We start from the raw sequence: 16,688 nt of genomic DNA, 5'->3' as shown, positions 1-16,688 counted from the left end.
TTTTGTAACGACAGAAGTTGACATGTTAAGCATCAATTTTTTTAAGAGTGGATTATACTAGTTTTTTTTTTTTTTTTTAATGTATGGTATGATACAACAACAAAAACTATAAAATAGAAAAAGTCAGTGAAACCTCAAATTGAAGGAAAAACTTTTGCACAAAAAGAGAGAGAGAGAGAAAGAATGTAAATCCAAATAAATGGGCCTAATTGAGAATGCTTTAACTTTTTTTTTTTGGCTAAAAGAGAATGCTTTAACTAAGCCCATAAAATGAACATCAAACTCAAAGGGTAAGATTAATACATTTAGAAAACAATAGCCGAATATTTAATAAGTTTAAGACATAGAGGAGTTTTATGTAATTTAGGAACCGATCCATCGTTGGCTGTATAAAAAGGTTACATCTCCGGCTAACATATCGGCAAAAAAGGAACATGGCCAAGGCTCGAAAGCCGAAGAACGAGGAAGCTCCTGGCGCGAAGACTTCAGAGAACACTGGAGCTAAAGTTCTTCACCAGAAACTCTTTCTCTCTATTGACTTCAAAAAACGCCAAATCTACGGGTCCGTTTTCCTCTCTTTCTTTCGATTTTTCATTCGCGAAACAAGTCCGTGAATGTGATTTTTGGTTGATATATATAATTCGGGATGAAGAAACCGGCAGAATTTGAATCTTGCACCGACAGTATTCTTTGGATTTTTCAATTTATGGTGAATCCTCTGCTTTTGATTATTTGGGGTTTTACTTATATACCTTGGTTTTATCATTCTTGGCTGCATTTTCATGGGATATTTTTGTTGGCTTTCTATAGTTACACAGAGTTAGAAGTGAGTGTGCCAGATATTGGTATTGTGGGACTACACGCAGAGAACTTGGGAATTGAGAGTGTTTTGGTAGATGGGGAACCTACTGTATTTGAGTACTATCCGCACCATCAGAACTCTGAAACTGAAAGTAACTGGAACTCGGTCTCTGACCCAGCTTCAGCAGCTGATGCTGCGGCCATGGAATATGTCGGGGTTCTTAAGAGAGAAGACACTGCAAATTTACTGATCAACTGTTGCAAGCCTTCTAAGGATTTATCTGAACAGCTGGACAGTGTGACTTTAGAAAACGGTTCCCAATCTTCAGGGGAGGCAAAACAGGTAATTGTTCTGATTCTCATATACACTGCCATGGGTTACAAGTGACCGCTGTCCTTTGTTTAACGATTTATGTTTGCTCATATGATGCAGAATGTTAAATTGATTCGGATTAACTACTGGGTAGAGAAAATAGAGTCAGGAATTCATTTTGATGGGAACATTGTACATACTGATAACCAGATGAGACGTGCTCGTTGTTGGTTTCCTTGTATTGATGATGAGTACCATCGTTGCAGGTATTCAGTTTTGTTAAGAAGTAACACTGTATTCATCTCCTGTCTTTTGAGATCAAAGTGGGTATCACAACCTGTTTAACTTTTTTTTTTAATAACTTTGTGGTGGGTGCAGTTTCGATTTGGAATTCACTGTTCCGCACAACTTTGTGGCTGTTAGTGTTGGGAAATTACTCTACCAGGTAAGTTGTGTAAATCTGTCATACATGAATGGATTAGAGGAAGTGCTATTTTCTTCGATCCTGTATCTTACGTACAAGACATATTCCATTATAGATCTGGATTGAATGGAAAAACTTAGAAAAAGCTGTCATTCCCGTGACTTGTGGACGTAGGCATAAAATCTGCGTCCAAATTTGGTTTCAGCTTATATATGAAAGAAGCCATATCCAGTGCTGTTTAATCTGAAAGTGTACTATCTCTATTTGCAAGGAAACTTGTTCATTGTTCTGTCCTTATATTATCAGAAGATTTTGCTGTTCAGTATAGTTATCTAATGAATCTGGATCAAACAGAAGAACTTTTTCTCTGTTATTGTAGGCATATAAGCTAAAACTTTGTTGAATAGGTTTACAGTTTCCATCATTCAATTTTATTAGTACTCTTACAAGGTGGAGGGGGCGTAATCTTTAAACTTTCACACTTTTCAGGTTATGTGCAAAGAAGATACTACTCAAAAAACGTATGTTTATGAACTAGCTATTCCTATTGCACCGCGGTGGGTGTCTTTAGTTGCAGGACCATTGGAAATCCTTCCAGATCAGACCAACTTTCTCATATCTAACTTGTGTTTGCCGCATGATCTCTCGAGGCTTCGTAATACAATGGAATTTTTCCATGAAGCTTATAGGTCCGTAAATTTGTATTCTGGCAACTTATTGTAGTCAAACTGAATTAAAGTATAAGTCTTGTCTACTGGAATTCAACTTCTACAGCTACTATGAGGATTATTTAAGTGCGAACTTTCCATTTGGATTCTACAAGCAAGTATTTTTACCTCCTGAAATGGTTGTTACTTCGTCGACTTCGGGAGCTTCCTTGAGTATCTTTAGCTCCCACATACTATATGATGAGAGGGTTATTGATCAGGTATTGTTTCCTGGTAAATTGACCTGTGGGTAGATAATACCTTCATCAGACACATGCACGTAAATGGTTTGTATATGCTAATATTAGGATGGAAGGCACACCAGACCTAATTTGTATGATGCATTTTTGAAAAAAGTACAACCAAGCACGTGTCTGAGCATGTTAAATATATTTCTGCATTACCACTTATGAATATTGCAAGCTGCGTTCATCTATTTCTTGCATTTCACCCCTTCATTGGCATATGGATTTTGGTGTAGAAGTTTTCACTATGTTTATAGGAAGTTTTCTTTCTTTGGTGGTGTTTCGTCATCTTTTTAGTTCCTTTATGCAAAAATCTGATAGAGCTTCAATTATCTTTGCAGACAATAGATACACGCATTAAACTTGCTTCTGCGTTAGCAAAACAGTGGTTTGGAGTTTATATTACTCCTGAATCACCAAATGATGGTGGGCTTGTGACATTTTTCTACACTTTGATTTGCGTACGATTTGTTATATCAGCTTCATGTGAAAACATGTAATTTTGTGATTCATGATTGTCCATGTTGTTATAACAGATTGGCTCCTTGATGGTCTTGCTGGTTTCTTAACGGATATGTTTATCAAGCAGTTTTTGGGAAATAATGAAGCACGATATCGGAGATACAAGGTTTATACCTACTACTCGAGTTATTCTTCCCTGACGCCTCTGTAACCATTTCTGAACTAAGCCATGAACCTCATATCTGGATTCTCTTTTTTTTTTTTGATCCAATTGCAGGCAAATTGTGCTGTCTGTAAAGCTGATGATAGTGGTGCAATGTGCTTGAGCTCATCTCCTTCTTGCAGGGACCTATTTGGAACTCATTCTATTGGAATGCATGGGAAGATACGATCATGGAAATCAGTAAGCCATATTTTTTCTTTTCATATTTATCATTCATGCTCTCACATTTTTGTAGGAGTGGATGAGTTCTTTGGGATAATTTACATGATTTTGCATCTGTTGTTTGTTACGAGTAATAATTATTCTCTCATTTTTGAAGGGAGCAGTCCTTCAGATGTTGGAGAAGCAAATGGGCTCAGACTCGTTTCGTAAAGTATGGTCATGGTGCTATCGTTTTTTCAGGAAATCACTTTGTTTGTTTTCTTACGCATATGATTAATAGACCTTCTACATGATGATTTACAGATATTGCAGAAAATTATTTCTCGAGCCAAGGATCCATCTAATTCTATACGGTCTCTTAGCACGAAGGAGGTAACACGACTGTGTTTGTTTTACATGTTACGCTCGAAAAGATCCACATATTTCCTTTATTAAAGTTTTTGTGTTTTGATAAACCTCTTATTTTTAGTTGGTTAAGAAAAATAAATAAATATGAGAAAGTATTTTGATCTTTCAGTATAAAGTATATATATGTGGGATAGTTGCGGTCCTAAGATAGTCATCTAGCGTAATCTTTTGGGTTAGCTGATAACACTAAAAGGTCAGGAAGAATTCTGGGATTTCTTCTTTGGGAGTTTTTCTTAACTAAATATTTTCGTTGCTCCTGGAGCATTTTTTTATTTATCGAAATGGATCTGTCTCTTAGCTGTAACTTGATATACTTCACAAATGTCGTAAATGTGCCACTCGACCATAATGTGATACGGCCATTCATCCGTAACTTGGTTCAACAACTCATAACCTAATTGTTGACAAATATGAAGCATCTCCTCCATTTGTTGTATATTTCTCTTCGTGATCAACCGATTATCTTTCAGCTTGAATTTTCGAAGTCAGTTCTAATATCTGTGTTTCTCAAATTTCACTTTTGAGATGCAGTTCCGGCAATTTGCTAATAAGATTGGAAATCTTGAGCGTCCATTTCTTAAAGAATTTTTTCAGCGATGGGTTGCATCTTATGGTTGTCCCGTGCTAAGGTATTTTTTTTCTAATTAAGAGTTACGTTCTTCTGAACTTAGTTCAATGGATTCCTGGATCTTCATTTAATCTTATCTCGATGTTCTTACTGGTGCTTTATTAAACTAGGATTGGGTTGTCTTACAACAAAAGGAAAAACAATGTTGAAATGGCTGCTCTGCGAGAATGCACGGCTGCACTGGATGCAAGATTATCAGTTATAGGGGCTACTTCTGATTCAGAAAGCCGGGATGTGGATGCTGGCTGGCCGGGTATTATGAGTATAAGGGTTTATGAACTCGATGGAATGTCTGATCATCCAAAGTTGCCTATGGCTGGAGATAGATGGCAGCTACTGGAATTACCATGTCATTCTAAACTTGCTGCTAAACGCTATCAAAAACCAAAGAAGGGAGGGAAACCTGATGGGGCTGAAGACAATGTTGATGCTATAGCACCGTTAGAAAATAAAACGAGGTGGGTTTCTGTGGTACACTATTTCTGGCATTCCTGGTCTGTTTACATACCTTGCAACAACACAAGAAAGAGAACTGAGACTCTGAGAGATTGAATCTTTCTCTGTAGCATTGAATCTCCCTTGGCTTGGATTAAAGCTGACCCTGAGATGGAATATATTGCTGAGATTCACCTTCATCAGCCCCTACAAATGTGGGTAAGAGATCTTCTCTGACACATCTTGAAAATCTATGGTGCACATCACAGTCGTTATTTCTTTCGCTTTCTACATGGTTGGTTCGTGACAAGAAGCTCATGAACTAGTTTACTTAGGTATTATCTAACTGAGTCTTTCTGTGTGTTTTCTGTGTGTTGTGCTCTTACTTCTAGACATCTCAAAATCCTACATTGGTTACAGTTCATGTTTAATCGTTTCTCACACTTGTGGGTTTCTGTCACTTTTGATCAGGTCAATCAACTAGAGAAGGACGGAGATGTTGTTGCTCAGGCACAAGCAATTGCGTCACTTGAAGCCTTAAAACAACACTCCTTTTCCATTGTGAATGCACTCAAAAATGTCCTCACTGACTCCAAGGTTTAGTCCGTCTCTTGTGTACTTTTTCTCTAAAACCAGTTTGAAGATGAAGTTCTTGTCTCCAAAATATTATTGTGACATATAGGTCTTCTGGAGAATACGTATTGCGGCAGCGTTTGCATTGGCTAAAACAGCATCAGAGGTATGATAAAAATTGTTCAATCTTATGTTCCAAAGGGACAAGACGTATAATAATCAAATTTGTAACTTGATTTAAGTGCATAGTATGAAGGTTAGCAAAAGGCATTGATTCAAAAGTATAAGATTAGGAACCTTATATGTGCAAATTGTTATGTTTTTAGAGGAATAGAACCAGCTGAAATTTCACCATTTACAAGAAAACTTGTGGGAAAAGAATTCCATTCATTCAGGTGAGAAAAATGATAAGGGAACAAATTTAATAGGAAACTTTGCATTTACTACATTGCAGAAGTAATGAGTGGAAAAAAAATTCCTCTGATCTCAACATTCCTTTCATCAATCTTCCATTCATCTTAATTTTCATTTATTTCTAGCATGTTACCAGATTTTATTTGTTTCTCTTTTGAGATTTTCATGAGTGTATGTCTATTGGTTTTAACTGCATAGTATGCCATCTTTCAACTTATTTTTGTAAACTGCACTTTCTAAAGGCCTGCACTCCTTTTCGTGACCTTTGAAACAGGTCTTACTGCAATTGTTGATTTAAGCTCATTTTTGTTTCTAGCAGGAGTCTGACTGGGCGGGTTTGCAACATCTAATAAAGTTTTATAAGAGTAGAAGATTTGATGCAGAGATTGGACTCCCCAAGTGAGATTGGAGCCTTTTAATTTTTGGACCTCTCTTTGGTAACCAGCAGAAGATTTCTCATAAAACTGATATTCTCCTTTCAGGCCGAATGACTTCCGCGATTTCCCAGAATATTTTGTGCTTGAGGTAGGAAATGAGCTTGATATAGTGTCACGCATTGATCTCAGATGTTAGCTGGAGATGCTATGACGTGTCCTTTCGATATGACAGAAACTGTGTCTGCTCTACTTAGCATATAAGTTGGGTATCTCCTTAAAAGTTTAGGCTACTAATTAATATGTCATGGTAAAATAGATAAAAGAATGAATGTTGAGCCAACAAAGAACATAATAGAAAATAACGAGCATAAGGACACAAATATCCAGAAGCTTCCTTGTGTATTCAGCTTTTTAGGAAAATTCGTTATGCAGTGAGGGTGTGATTTCTTGTTTCTCTCTTCTTAGCCTGCTTTCCTCTGGGGGTTTCCATTGTTATTCCCCTGCCTGAAACTATGGTTTGTAACAGTTTAACTCTTTTGTTTCACTCGGTTAGCGCCAGTGGTTCTTTGGTTATTGTTGAGTTAAATTCATTTCTTCTCTTGAACTTTGAACATTTCGTCTCTTGAATGTTTTATCTAAACTATTGTTATTTTCTACGTCTTAGGCCATTCCACATGCCATTGCAATAGTTAGGGGTGCTGAGGGGAAAAGCCCTAGAGAAGCTGTTGAATTTATCTTACAGCTTCTGAAGGTATACATCTCTATTGGGTAAATTTTGTGAAACCTTTGTTGCCTACTGATATAGCCTTTTTATAAAAGCTGTTAGTCTTTATTCGCTGCAGTGATTTCTTTCATCTATGAAAGATTAGGTGTTTCGCTTGTTTTCAGTCCATATTATCATCTTAACTGATCTCGCCCTTTTTTTCCTATTCCATTTTATAGTACAATGACAACAGTGGGAATTCGTATTCTGATGTATTCTGGCTTGCTGTGCTTGTTCAGTCAGTTGGTGATCTCGAATTCTGTCAGCAGGTCTGTGATCTTGTAAAAGACACTCTATGATTTATCTGTTGTAGTGTAATATTTATTTTTGTCTTTTCCTACTGACGCTATTAGGAGTAAAAAACCCTTGAATTTGGTACATAGAAAAGACAAGATTTGGTACTTAGCTCATGTATTATATAGCTATCAAAATTTTGAGGCTTCATTGGTTTATTTAGCTTTATGGAGGTCTCATACTTTTATGGAAAAAAAAACGATTTGGTCTCATACTTTTATGACAAAAAATAAAGATTCCTATTATTCAGTTCATATGCAAAGATGTGGATTTTAGAACTTCAATATACCAGCTTTGCTACATGGTTAATGGTTAATTGCTCAATACTTCTTGCCTCTTTGTTTCCCTGGCAGAGTCTAACGTTTTTGGCCCCTCTTCTGAAGCGCATTGACAGACTCTTGCAGTTTGACAGGTACCCTCATGTTTGATGTTAATGATTTGATAGGTTTTAACAGAACTTATTACTGAGAGCTTGTTGGAGATAAATGTACTAGGTTGATGCCAAGCTACAATGGCATCTTGACAATTAGCTGCATCCGAACATTGGCACAGACTGCTCTCAAGCTTTCTGATTCCATCAGTTTCGTAAGTTCTTTCCTTTCGCTTTTTTCTTCCAATTGCTCCTTATGAGATAGATACCAGCGGTGATTAAAAGCTTGCAATTTACTGACTTCAGGATCACATCTGTAAACTTATTGAACCTTTCCGGAATTCGGATACAATATTGCAAATTCGTATAGAAGGAAGTAGGGCACTTCTTGACATCGAGTACCAATCCAAAGGCATAAGTTCCGCACTTTTGTTGTTTATGAAATATTTGGTAGAAGAATCATCTTTGAGAGGTTGGTTATATTCTCATGCTGGAACATAGCAGCTTTCTATTTCTAATAGAGTTCATTTATTGCTTTTATATCTTTGGCCCTTGATTACAGGGCAGGTAAAATTGTGTGTACACACAATGCGGTTATGTCAAATAGCAGTTGGATGTGACTCAGACGATTGTGTCGACACTGTTACTCTTCTGGATTTGCTGCATCTATTCAAGAGCCATGTAGTATTTAACAATGAACTTCTTCGCTACTACTTGTTCTGCATTTTTCAAATCCTCGCTGGAAGGTCTGTAGTTTACTTCCTTCAGTGGATTTTGTTTGGAATCCAGTTGTTCTATTTGAGCCTAGAGGGTTATTTTTCTCTGTTTTCTTCTGCTTATCACCATAATTATCCACATTCTGAACAGAATATACTTATTGTTGTCTCATTTTCAGACCCCCAACGTTGTTCGGAGTTCCCAAAGAAAAACCTTTGCAGCTTGTTGATGTGGAGGCCTGCATTGAACCGAAAAATGTATTTTTGGTTCCCGGAGCAGAGGCAGGGGAGCCTTCACTTTCGGCACTTGGAGATGCCAAAGGACAATCGCTGGATGTTGCTCCTTATGGTGTTCCAATAATACCACAGGAAATGTTCATGCCTATTGTTCCTGAACTGATGTTGCCAGAACCTGTTGCAGCGTATGATGAGACACAGCATCTTGAACCTCGCATGGAAAGTCAAAACCAACCTTCACATGAAAATCCCATCGTTCATGAGATTCCATCAGATGTTGAAGGTCCAACAGAAGAATTAGCTCATAGGGAAGCAAACCCTCCAACAAAGGAACCTCAAAAAGAACCTGATGTGGTTTCTGTGTCTGTTAGTCATGAGGTGAAGAAGTCTGTTATACGGATCAAGGTCAGACCATCTGGGGCAACCAGCAGAGCGGAAGGATCAGCACGAACTATAGAAAGATCTCAAGGGATTGTGGTACGCCATGATATAGACCGAGGTCAAACTAGTTCAGCTTCAGTGGACGCCCCACAGAGAATCTCAACTGACGCTGTGAGCATAAGCAATCAGAATCACGTGGAGGAAGTAAATTCGTGTCACGATGTTGGTTCTCGCATGACTGCAAGCATCGGCAGTGTAAAATTTGCAAGCGAAGGCGATATTTTTGGGAAAGAGTTGCAATGCACTGCTGAGTCTGGGAAACCTTCGACAAGCCAGAAAGCAGATAATAACAACCGAACTGTACCACCTAGCTTCTTACCACTAGACCACAGTATGGAAAACGAGGCGCAGCAGAAATACGCGAGCCTCCAAACACTTTCGATTGGTAAAGAAAAGGAAAAGAAGAAAGACAAGGAAAAGAAAGAGAAGAAGAGGAAAAGAGAAGATCCCGTTTATCTAGAGAAGAAACGGTTAAAGAAAGAGAAGAAACGAAAGGAGAAGGAAATGGCGAAGCTCGTGAGCAGCACTACGGATCCAGCTAAAAAGAAGATAGAGAGTGTTGCGGAGGTTAAAGAAGAAGAACCAAGTGATGGTGCCATGTTGATTAAGGTTGAACCAAAGACTGAACCATCAACAGCAGAAGCTAGACCGCTTCCCAAATTCCGAATCAAACTGAAAAGCAAAGCGTTCAACAACTCATAAGGTTAGATCCGAGCCAGTCCCTCCCCGCCAAAATCTGAGTAGTAACTTTTATTTCCAAAAGCTTTGTTGTTACAACTTGCAAGGTGTTGTGATTATATGTCAATGTAATCTGTTTATTCAATGCGCTTTAGCCTCTCTTGTCTAGCTTTGGTTACACGCCAGAGATGAAGCGCGCTCCACGTCAAATTCACGAACTAACGTTAGGATTGAAACAGTGCACATTTAATACTAAGGGAACGATCTGACAACTACCTTTAATTTTATTTGATTTCCAGTGCGCAATGTCATTAATTTAGACTAATCATATTACATCAAGAGGCTAGGCTAAATTACATCGATACTAACAATTAATGGAACGGTTATCTCCAAATTAAAACAATCAGAGCTTGAATGATTTTCTAAAATTTTGTTAAGAAAAATAATCCAAAAAAAAAAAGAAAAGAAGAGAGAGGGTTTTAGACAGAAAATAAACATAAATGAAAAGTAAATAGAGAAAAAACGAAAGAGGGGAAAGCGAAGGAGAAGCACTGTGGAATCGAAAAAACACAAAGCTGCAGCATTTTCTCTCAACTTGGTGGCGTCTTCTCTAACCAACCAACCAATCGTCTCTAGTCAAAGAGAAAAAGAGCGAGCATGGAGGCAAAGCTAGAAATCCTTATTCCGTAGTAGGGAAGAGAAACAGAGAGAAGAAAGACGATGAACTGTTGGAGAGTGTTGAAATCCGTACAAGCCTCGGTGGCTCACTGCTTTCTCTTCTCTTTCACGCTCGCTTTGGTGCTCAAGCTCGATCACTCCATTACTTACTCCTGGTGGTTAGTTTCTCTCCTCTCTTTTTTGTCTCTCCTTTTCTCTGAGACTCAAATTGTATGAAATCGAAGTTTTTTTTTTTTTCTTGTTCGTTGAATTTCGAGCGCATCATTATTGCGTCCTACAAGATTGAGAGAGTTGAGGATTTGGGTTCAGACCTTATTCGTTGATTTTATAATTCTGAGCTTGGTTTTGTCGGAAACTGTGAGGTTTTGCTTGTATGTGGCATCTGTCGGAACGAATTTTATGTGAGATTGTTGAAATTTAGCTTCCCTTGATCGAAAACTGTATCGATTCTCCTTTAGATAATGGAATCCACGATGGTAATTTTTACTTAATAAGAATTGGAAATTGCCGTTTTTGGTACTTCTTGTGTAGAAGACATTAAAAGTACATCTCTATCAGCTATTAGACAGGGAAGCCATGCTAGATTGTGTCACGTGTTGATGTACCAAGTACTATGTCTGTATGAATAAACATAGGGTTTTGTGTGAGGACTGCAATTGGAGATGATGTCATTATCTTGGGAATATTCTTTTATAGGGTTTCAGATTCTTTGATTCTTGGTTGTGGAGGTGTTTTTACTTGGTTATTCATTTCGTCTTGGTGTTGGTAGCAATCATATATGCAATGGGTTAATACATAACAAGTGTATATGCGCCGCTAATTTGGGTATGCAGGGTTGTGTGTCTACCACTGTGGGCTTTCCATGCTGTTGTTGCAAGGGGAAGATTCTCGCTTCCTGCTCCAATCGCTCCTCGTAACCGTCATGTATGTCCCTTACTTCTTTTACCACAATATTATTCAAAGCTCGTGTCATGATTTCCAGTTAATAGTCGCTAGAAATTACTGATCTCAGGTTTAACCTTTAGATGATACTCTTTGAAATTTGGCATGTAATGATTTGTTTACATTTTTTTTGGTGTACAGTGGGCTCCATGTCATGCTATTGTCTCAACACCGTTGCTTATAGCTTTCGAATTACTCCTCTGTGTATACCTCGAGACTGCATATGGTATATAACCACAGCTTATATGATATTGAAAACCTCTTGTTGTTTAGTATCTTGACAAGGAAAGAAAATTATTTATGCTAGCAAATGATGACTACATGACTCTGAAAGCTTCTCTTTAGGACTTTTGGTTTTTGGATTAATGTGTTAAATTAAATAGCATTACAAAGAACTTATAAGCTTCTGTATTTTATGTTAATTTATTTGAGATGCAGCTGATTCGCCGCCAGCTGTGAGCTTGAAGATTGTATTTCTCCCTTTATTGGCGTTTGAAGTAATAATACTGGTGGACAATGCGAGGTACTTAGATAGGATACTCGTTTATCTTACCCCAATTACTTCTTACAACCATTTGTTCTTCGTTTTGTGAACACCAAACAAAATTAGTTCACATGATTTGTGATACATCCCTCAATTGAGAAGTGAATCTACTGAGATATTCTCCGGTATAGGAAGCTAGTAACAATGATGTCGAGTAATAACTGGAAGTAGACCTATAGTAAATTTTACTGTTTCCTTAATTGGAAGAGCTCTTGTAATGATTTATCTGCTATTCTATACTGGAAGTAGACCTATAGTAAATTTTACTGTTTCCTTAATTGGAAGAGCTCTTGTAATGATTTATCTGCTATTCTATATGGAGTTCCTAATGTACTCATCTTGTCTTCAGAATGTGTCGGGCACTGATGCCTGGAGATGAAGAGAGCGTGAATGATGAAGCAGTATGGGAAGCTCTTCCTGTAAGTCATACTACATTTTTCACCAACGGTCTTAGCTGCTGTTGAAAGTAATTGGTTCAGCAGCTTAAGACTAGGACTCTTTTTTCTTTACTTACTTAAGTTGCAGTTAGTTTCTACCTGTGAGTTATCAGTCATATACAAATGATAAACCATTCTCTGTTTTCTAATAACACGACTTTGAACTCTGATTCTCAAGTCATGAATTGAGACAAGTTCTCCTTTTGGTCAATTTCTGTAACTTTAGCTTACACAAAGTCAGGCTTAAAAATCATTTCTGATCTTTGTTAGTGGGTGGGAAGCTACTTCAAATAAAATTTACAGATGTTTTTTTCTTTCTGCAGCATTTCTGGGTTGCGATCTCCATGGTGTTCTTTCTCGCTGCTACAGTCTTTACCCTCCTTAAGCTGTCTGGTAATAATTTGCCGCTGTAATAGTTAATTTTAAGTATGGGCGTTATACTTCCTGGAATTCACAATCATGTTTATAGCTAGATATTTTCTGTCTAGTGACCATTAAAACTAGACAGTTTCTCCAGAAAGGAAAAACTTGAAATCCTGCAGAATGAGTCATGCCTTAATATGCTAAATGTCCTTTGCATGAAATTCCCTTTCGTGTGCACAGTGACTGACATATTCATATAATCATAGTTAACTTCAGTCGTCTCACTAAATATATGTATATTGTCATATCTCTTCACATATCTAAATCATATCTTATATAAGCAAATGTCCATTAATTCCTTCTTATTTTATTTCAAATCAGGCGATGTAGCTGCTCTTGGCTGGTGGGATTTATTCATTAATTTCGGGTATGCATTGTCTTTGCCGTTTCTGTTACATATGTGAATGTCTTAATGCTATTCGTGGAATTGAGCATGATTGTAATCATTGTGTACGTTTCGCTTGCAGAATCGCAGAGTGCTTTGCGTTTCTTGTTTGTACAAAATGGTCTAATCCAGTGATTCATAGAAGCTCACGTGATAGAGAAACTGGGTCATCTTCTACCAATATTAGATATCTTGACTGGAACAGTGGCCTTGGGGTTTTTTCAGAAGACGATAGGAACCAAGATACATGTGGCCTGCAAGACATTGGTGGTCATATAATGAAAATCCCCCTCATTGTATTTCAAGTGGTACTTTGCATGCATCTAGAGGTACACAACATTTCTATCTATCATACATTTCTTGTGTATCTAGAGGTCATTTACCAAAATCGTGTGGTTTGAACTTTCAGGGGACTCCTGAAGCTGCTAAGTCTATATCTGTCCCTGTCCTGTTTTCTCCACTTTTCCTTTTGCAAGGCGTTGGTGTTCTATTTGCTGCTTCTAAACTAATAGAGAAGGTTGTTCTACTGCTGCGTGGCGAAGATGATACAGGATTATATTTTAGATTTCTATCCAGAGCACATGATTGCTTGGGTTTCTTGCACCATGGATCCAGGTGATAATTATGTTTAGTTACTTCCTGATCTGTTTTTAATGCGTATGGAGGCTAACCATAAAATATATTTTGGTAGCTGCAACCGAGTTACTAACAAACATCAAGTTGATGCCTGACATTTGATCCTATACGTGCTCGCTTAGGCTACTAGGTTGGTGGTCAATTGATGAAGGAAGCCGGGAGGAGGAAGCTCGACTATACTTTGATCAAGAATCTGGGTTAGTACAACTAAACCTTCTAAATTTTCCAACGAAAATGGTTATAACTACCTGCTGAAGACTTCCATGAATATATGTGGTGCAGGTACAATACCTTCTGTGGTCATCCGCCTGAAATAGTCAAGAAAATGCCGAAGAAAGAGCTTGCGGAGGAGGTATTTTGCCTTTTTTCTCTTACATGCAAATATGTCGTCGTTTTTTTGTTTGTTAAGTCTTAGATCTCTGGTATCATTATTACTCAGTGCTGTTCATGTCTTTTTGTATTTGATCTATAATTTGGTGTCAGGTGTGGAGACTTCAAGCAGCACTTGGTGAACAAACAGAAATCACGAAATTCAGTCAGCAGGAATATGAGAGACTGCAAAATGTAATGCTCTCACCTCTTCTTCTTATAAATTACACTTCTCAGGGTTTAGCTTTCACACCGTTTCTCTTTTGGTGTTGCTTTTCCTTTGGACTGAATTTCATATCTCGATGTTCTCTCTGTTCCAGGAGAAAGTGCTGTGTAGGGTATGTTTTGAAAGAGAAATCAGTGTTGTACTGCTTCCATGTAGACACCGTGTTCTCTGCAGGTATCATAAACTATTCAATGTTTATGCATTTTCACAGGAAGAAACTGAATTTAAAGCACTAAATTAGTTCGGTGATTAATCCAAGTGCAATTGCAGCCTCTGATGAAATTATTGAGAGCTCTCTGATCATACCTGCCTGATGTTTCTGCTAACGTGTTTGGTGCCATGTTTGTTGCAGAAACTGTTCAGACAAGTGTAAAAAATGCCCCTTCTGCCGTATAACTATCGAAGAGCGGCTCCCCGTATATGATGTTTAACATCTAACTAGACCGTCTTCGTCTCTTCGACATCAAATATTTAAGTGTATATATGTGTGTGTATAGATGATATGATTATTCACTCCTTTAAGAAACTCTACATTGCTGAGTCGTTTTATTTGTGTGAATCAGCATTGAGCATAGGTCGAGCAGAAGTCTATTGTTGGATAAGATCTTATGTCTTATGTTTAGGCTTTTTGTAGATATTATTTACCTCTGACATAGTTACTTCAGCGAGATATTGTTTGTATAATATTTGTTTTCTTATATCCTTATGTATTTCTATTTCTGGATCTAATTTTGTGGACATCGTCTCTGTATTGAAATCTTCCAAGACGAAGAAAACGAAGGATCGAATCTACCAGGAACATTGAACAAGCAGTTGTGGGTAAATGTACTAATTTCGGCCTTTTCAGATATTTTTGGCGGGTAATTAACAGATAATTCTGTACACTTTTCTTGGGCCGAATAATAGCCCAATGGGCTAAACGGCTTATTTTGAAAATACCCAAGGCGACGCGAGAAACCTAACTTACTCCGGCCGAACGAAATCGAAGAAGAGAGAGAGAAAGAGAGTGAGAGTGACGGCGAGGAAGAAGAGAAATGTGGTTCGCCGGCGGTGGTGGTGGACTGAGGAAGCTCTGCAGAGCGTCGGCTATTTTCGATAATGAGATAAGTTATAACTCTTTGTTGGTGAGATACATGTCCAGAGAACGAGCTGTGAACGTCCGGAAGATAAACCCTAAAGTTCCGATCCAAGAAGCTTACGCCATTTCTAATTCTCTCTACGATCTCTTTAAGCTACATGGTCCTCTCTCCGTTCCCAACACTTGGCTCCGCGCTCAGGTTTTTCTCCCTCATTTCTATGATTATATTCGTATGAATCTTCCTAAACCTCACTAATTGATCTGAAATCGTAACAGTCTCTGTGATCTTTGATTTTTGATCCTTAGTTTCTACAAACGTTTATTGATTCTCTGTTGGTTCCGGATGATAATAAGCTCTTTAGATCAGTGTTATAGGTTATTTGTGCAGTGTTTGTTTGAGTTTATTTTGTGGTTTGACTCAGGTGTGTAATTTGCTAAGGGTTCTTAAGAACTTTAGGGGTTGAAATGTTCTGATCAATGTGATTGGTGATTGTGTTACAATAGCAACATGAAGCTGAGGTTATGTCAATGTTCTGGAGTATTAAGCTCTTTAGTTCAGTGGTATAGTTTTTTTACTTGTGGATTGTTTGTCTCTGTTTATGTTTCCATTATATTAGTGACTCAGCTGTGTAATTTGCTTAGGAATTTAGGTATTGAAATGTTGTGATAAACTCAGTATTTGGGTTTTTTTTTTTTTTCGTCAAACTCAGTATTTGGTTATTGTGTTACATGTAATGTAAACAATAGGAAGCTGGGGTTAGTGGACTGAATAGCAAAACACATATGAAGCTATTGTTGAAATGGATGAGAGGGAAAAAGATGCTCAAGTTAATCTGCAACCAAGTTGGTTCCTCCAAAAAGTTTTTCCACACTGTTTTACCTGAAGATCCTCTACAAGAACAACCGGCTGCTCCGATTGAGAACAAGAAACAAGCCGTCAAGAAGAAACGAAGCAAATAAGGAAACTGGAGAGAGCAAATCTCTGTGGACAATATTTTGTTTGTTTCTGTCTCCAAGGGAATGAATTGTTTGAATCTGTTTCTAGTCTCAGAGAAAACGTTTTTTAGTTGCTGGTGTAGAAATTCTTGAGAAAGTCAGGAGGACTTACCTTGATCTATGAAACTCCTTTCCCTTCAATAAAAGAGGATCAGTTACCTCTGCACAAGTAACCACCAATATTACTTTACTAACACTCACGACGAGTTTTTTTGGAAGTTGCATATTTTCAATTTGATCTCATTGAGTCATTTCTATAAGAAACAACCTTCGTTTGTGTTGTGAAGGGATAACTAATTAACA

The 16,688-nt window shown here is 37.7% G+C and overlaps 3 protein-coding genes across 6 annotated transcripts; all 3 read left to right on the top strand.

Annotated features, from left to right (window-relative positions):
• Positions 1-348: 348 nt before the first annotated feature.
• Positions 349-9,989, top strand: TAF2 (TBP-associated factor 2). Of its 3 annotated transcripts, none has more exons than NM_106055.5 (25): positions 349-562; positions 811-1,144; positions 1,235-1,380; positions 1,493-1,559; positions 2,028-2,227; positions 2,313-2,466; positions 2,832-2,916; positions 3,027-3,118; positions 3,230-3,355; positions 3,495-3,548; positions 3,641-3,709; positions 4,277-4,374; positions 4,484-4,831; positions 4,940-5,027; positions 5,280-5,405; positions 5,491-5,547; positions 6,115-6,194; positions 6,278-6,320; positions 6,837-6,923; positions 7,115-7,204; positions 7,583-7,641; positions 7,724-7,814; positions 7,906-8,071; positions 8,162-8,345; positions 8,495-9,989. In NM_106055.5, exons 1-25 carry the CDS (start codon positions 435-437, stop codon positions 9,693-9,695), a joined length of 4,173 nt encoding a protein of 1,390 aa, NP_177536.2. In that variant the 5' UTR covers positions 349-434; the 3' UTR covers positions 9,696-9,989. The 3 variants fall into 3 exon arrangements, with proteins under 3 accessions (NP_177536.2, NP_001320977.1, NP_001319379.1); NM_001334616.1 differs by having other exon boundaries at positions 349-709; NM_001334615.1 differs by having other exon boundaries at positions 7,906-8,345.
• Positions 9,990-10,180: 191 nt separating this feature from the next.
• Positions 10,181-15,172, top strand: AT1G73950 (Transmembrane Fragile-X-F-associated protein). 2 transcript variants are annotated; one of them, NM_001334614.1, is made up of 15 exons: positions 10,181-10,507; positions 11,183-11,273; positions 11,433-11,517; positions 11,730-11,814; positions 12,185-12,254; positions 12,596-12,665; positions 13,017-13,062; positions 13,163-13,201; positions 13,286-13,409; positions 13,490-13,695; positions 13,839-13,913; positions 13,999-14,068; positions 14,200-14,280; positions 14,406-14,485; positions 14,664-15,038. In NM_001334614.1, the coding sequence occupies exons 1-15, from the start codon at positions 10,392-10,394 to the stop codon at positions 14,740-14,742; spliced, it is 1,317 nt and encodes a 438-aa protein (NP_001322804.1). In that variant the 5' UTR covers positions 10,181-10,391; the 3' UTR covers positions 14,743-15,038. The 2 variants fall into 2 exon arrangements, with proteins under 2 accessions (NP_001322804.1, NP_177535.2); NM_106054.4 differs by having other exon boundaries at positions 10,188-10,507; positions 13,163-13,409; positions 14,664-15,172.
• Positions 15,173-16,631, top strand: AT1G73940 (tumor necrosis factor receptor family protein). The gene is made up of 2 exons (NM_106053.3): positions 15,173-15,588; positions 16,137-16,631. The coding sequence occupies exons 1-2, from the start codon at positions 15,346-15,348 to the stop codon at positions 16,347-16,349; spliced, it is 456 nt and encodes a 151-aa protein (NP_565076.1). The 5' UTR covers positions 15,173-15,345; the 3' UTR covers positions 16,350-16,631.
• Positions 16,632-16,688: the final 57 nt, after the last annotated feature.

Source organism: Arabidopsis thaliana, assembly GCF_000001735.4.
Source record: "Arabidopsis thaliana chromosome 1 sequence".
Classification (NCBI taxonomy): domain Eukaryota; kingdom Viridiplantae; phylum Streptophyta; class Magnoliopsida; order Brassicales; family Brassicaceae; genus Arabidopsis; species Arabidopsis thaliana.
Note: the sequence above shows the minus strand (reverse complement) of the source record. Positions and strands in the feature narration are given on the sequence as shown.

Bases quoted from the DNA above. Each gene is read 5' to 3' on its own strand.
- TAF2 (NM_106055.5), top strand. From the start codon at position 435: ATGGCCAAGGCTCGAAAGCCGAAGAACGAGGAAGCTCCTGGCGCGAAG. The intron at 3,710-4,276 runs GTAACACGACTG...TTTGAGATGCAG, and splicing joins GGTCTCTTAGCACGAAGGAG to TTCCGGCAATTTGCTAATAA. The intron at 6,321-6,836 runs GTAGGAAATGAG...TCTACGTCTTAG, and splicing joins CAGAATATTTTGTGCTTGAG to GCCATTCCACATGCCATTGC.
- AT1G73950 (NM_106054.4), top strand. From the start codon at position 10,392: ATGAACTGTTGGAGAGTGTTGAAATCCGTACAAGCCTCGGTGGCTCAC. The intron at 12,666-13,016 runs GTAATAATTTGC...ATTTCAAATCAG, and splicing joins TACCCTCCTTAAGCTGTCTG to GCGATGTAGCTGCTCTTGGC. The intron at 13,696-13,838 runs GTGATAATTATG...GTGCTCGCTTAG, and splicing joins TTCTTGCACCATGGATCCAG to GCTACTAGGTTGGTGGTCAA.
- AT1G73940 (NM_106053.3), top strand. From the start codon at position 15,346: ATGTGGTTCGCCGGCGGTGGTGGTGGACTGAGGAAGCTCTGCAGAGCG. The intron at 15,589-16,136 runs GTTTTTCTCCCT...TGTAAACAATAG, and splicing joins ACACTTGGCTCCGCGCTCAG to GAAGCTGGGGTTAGTGGACT.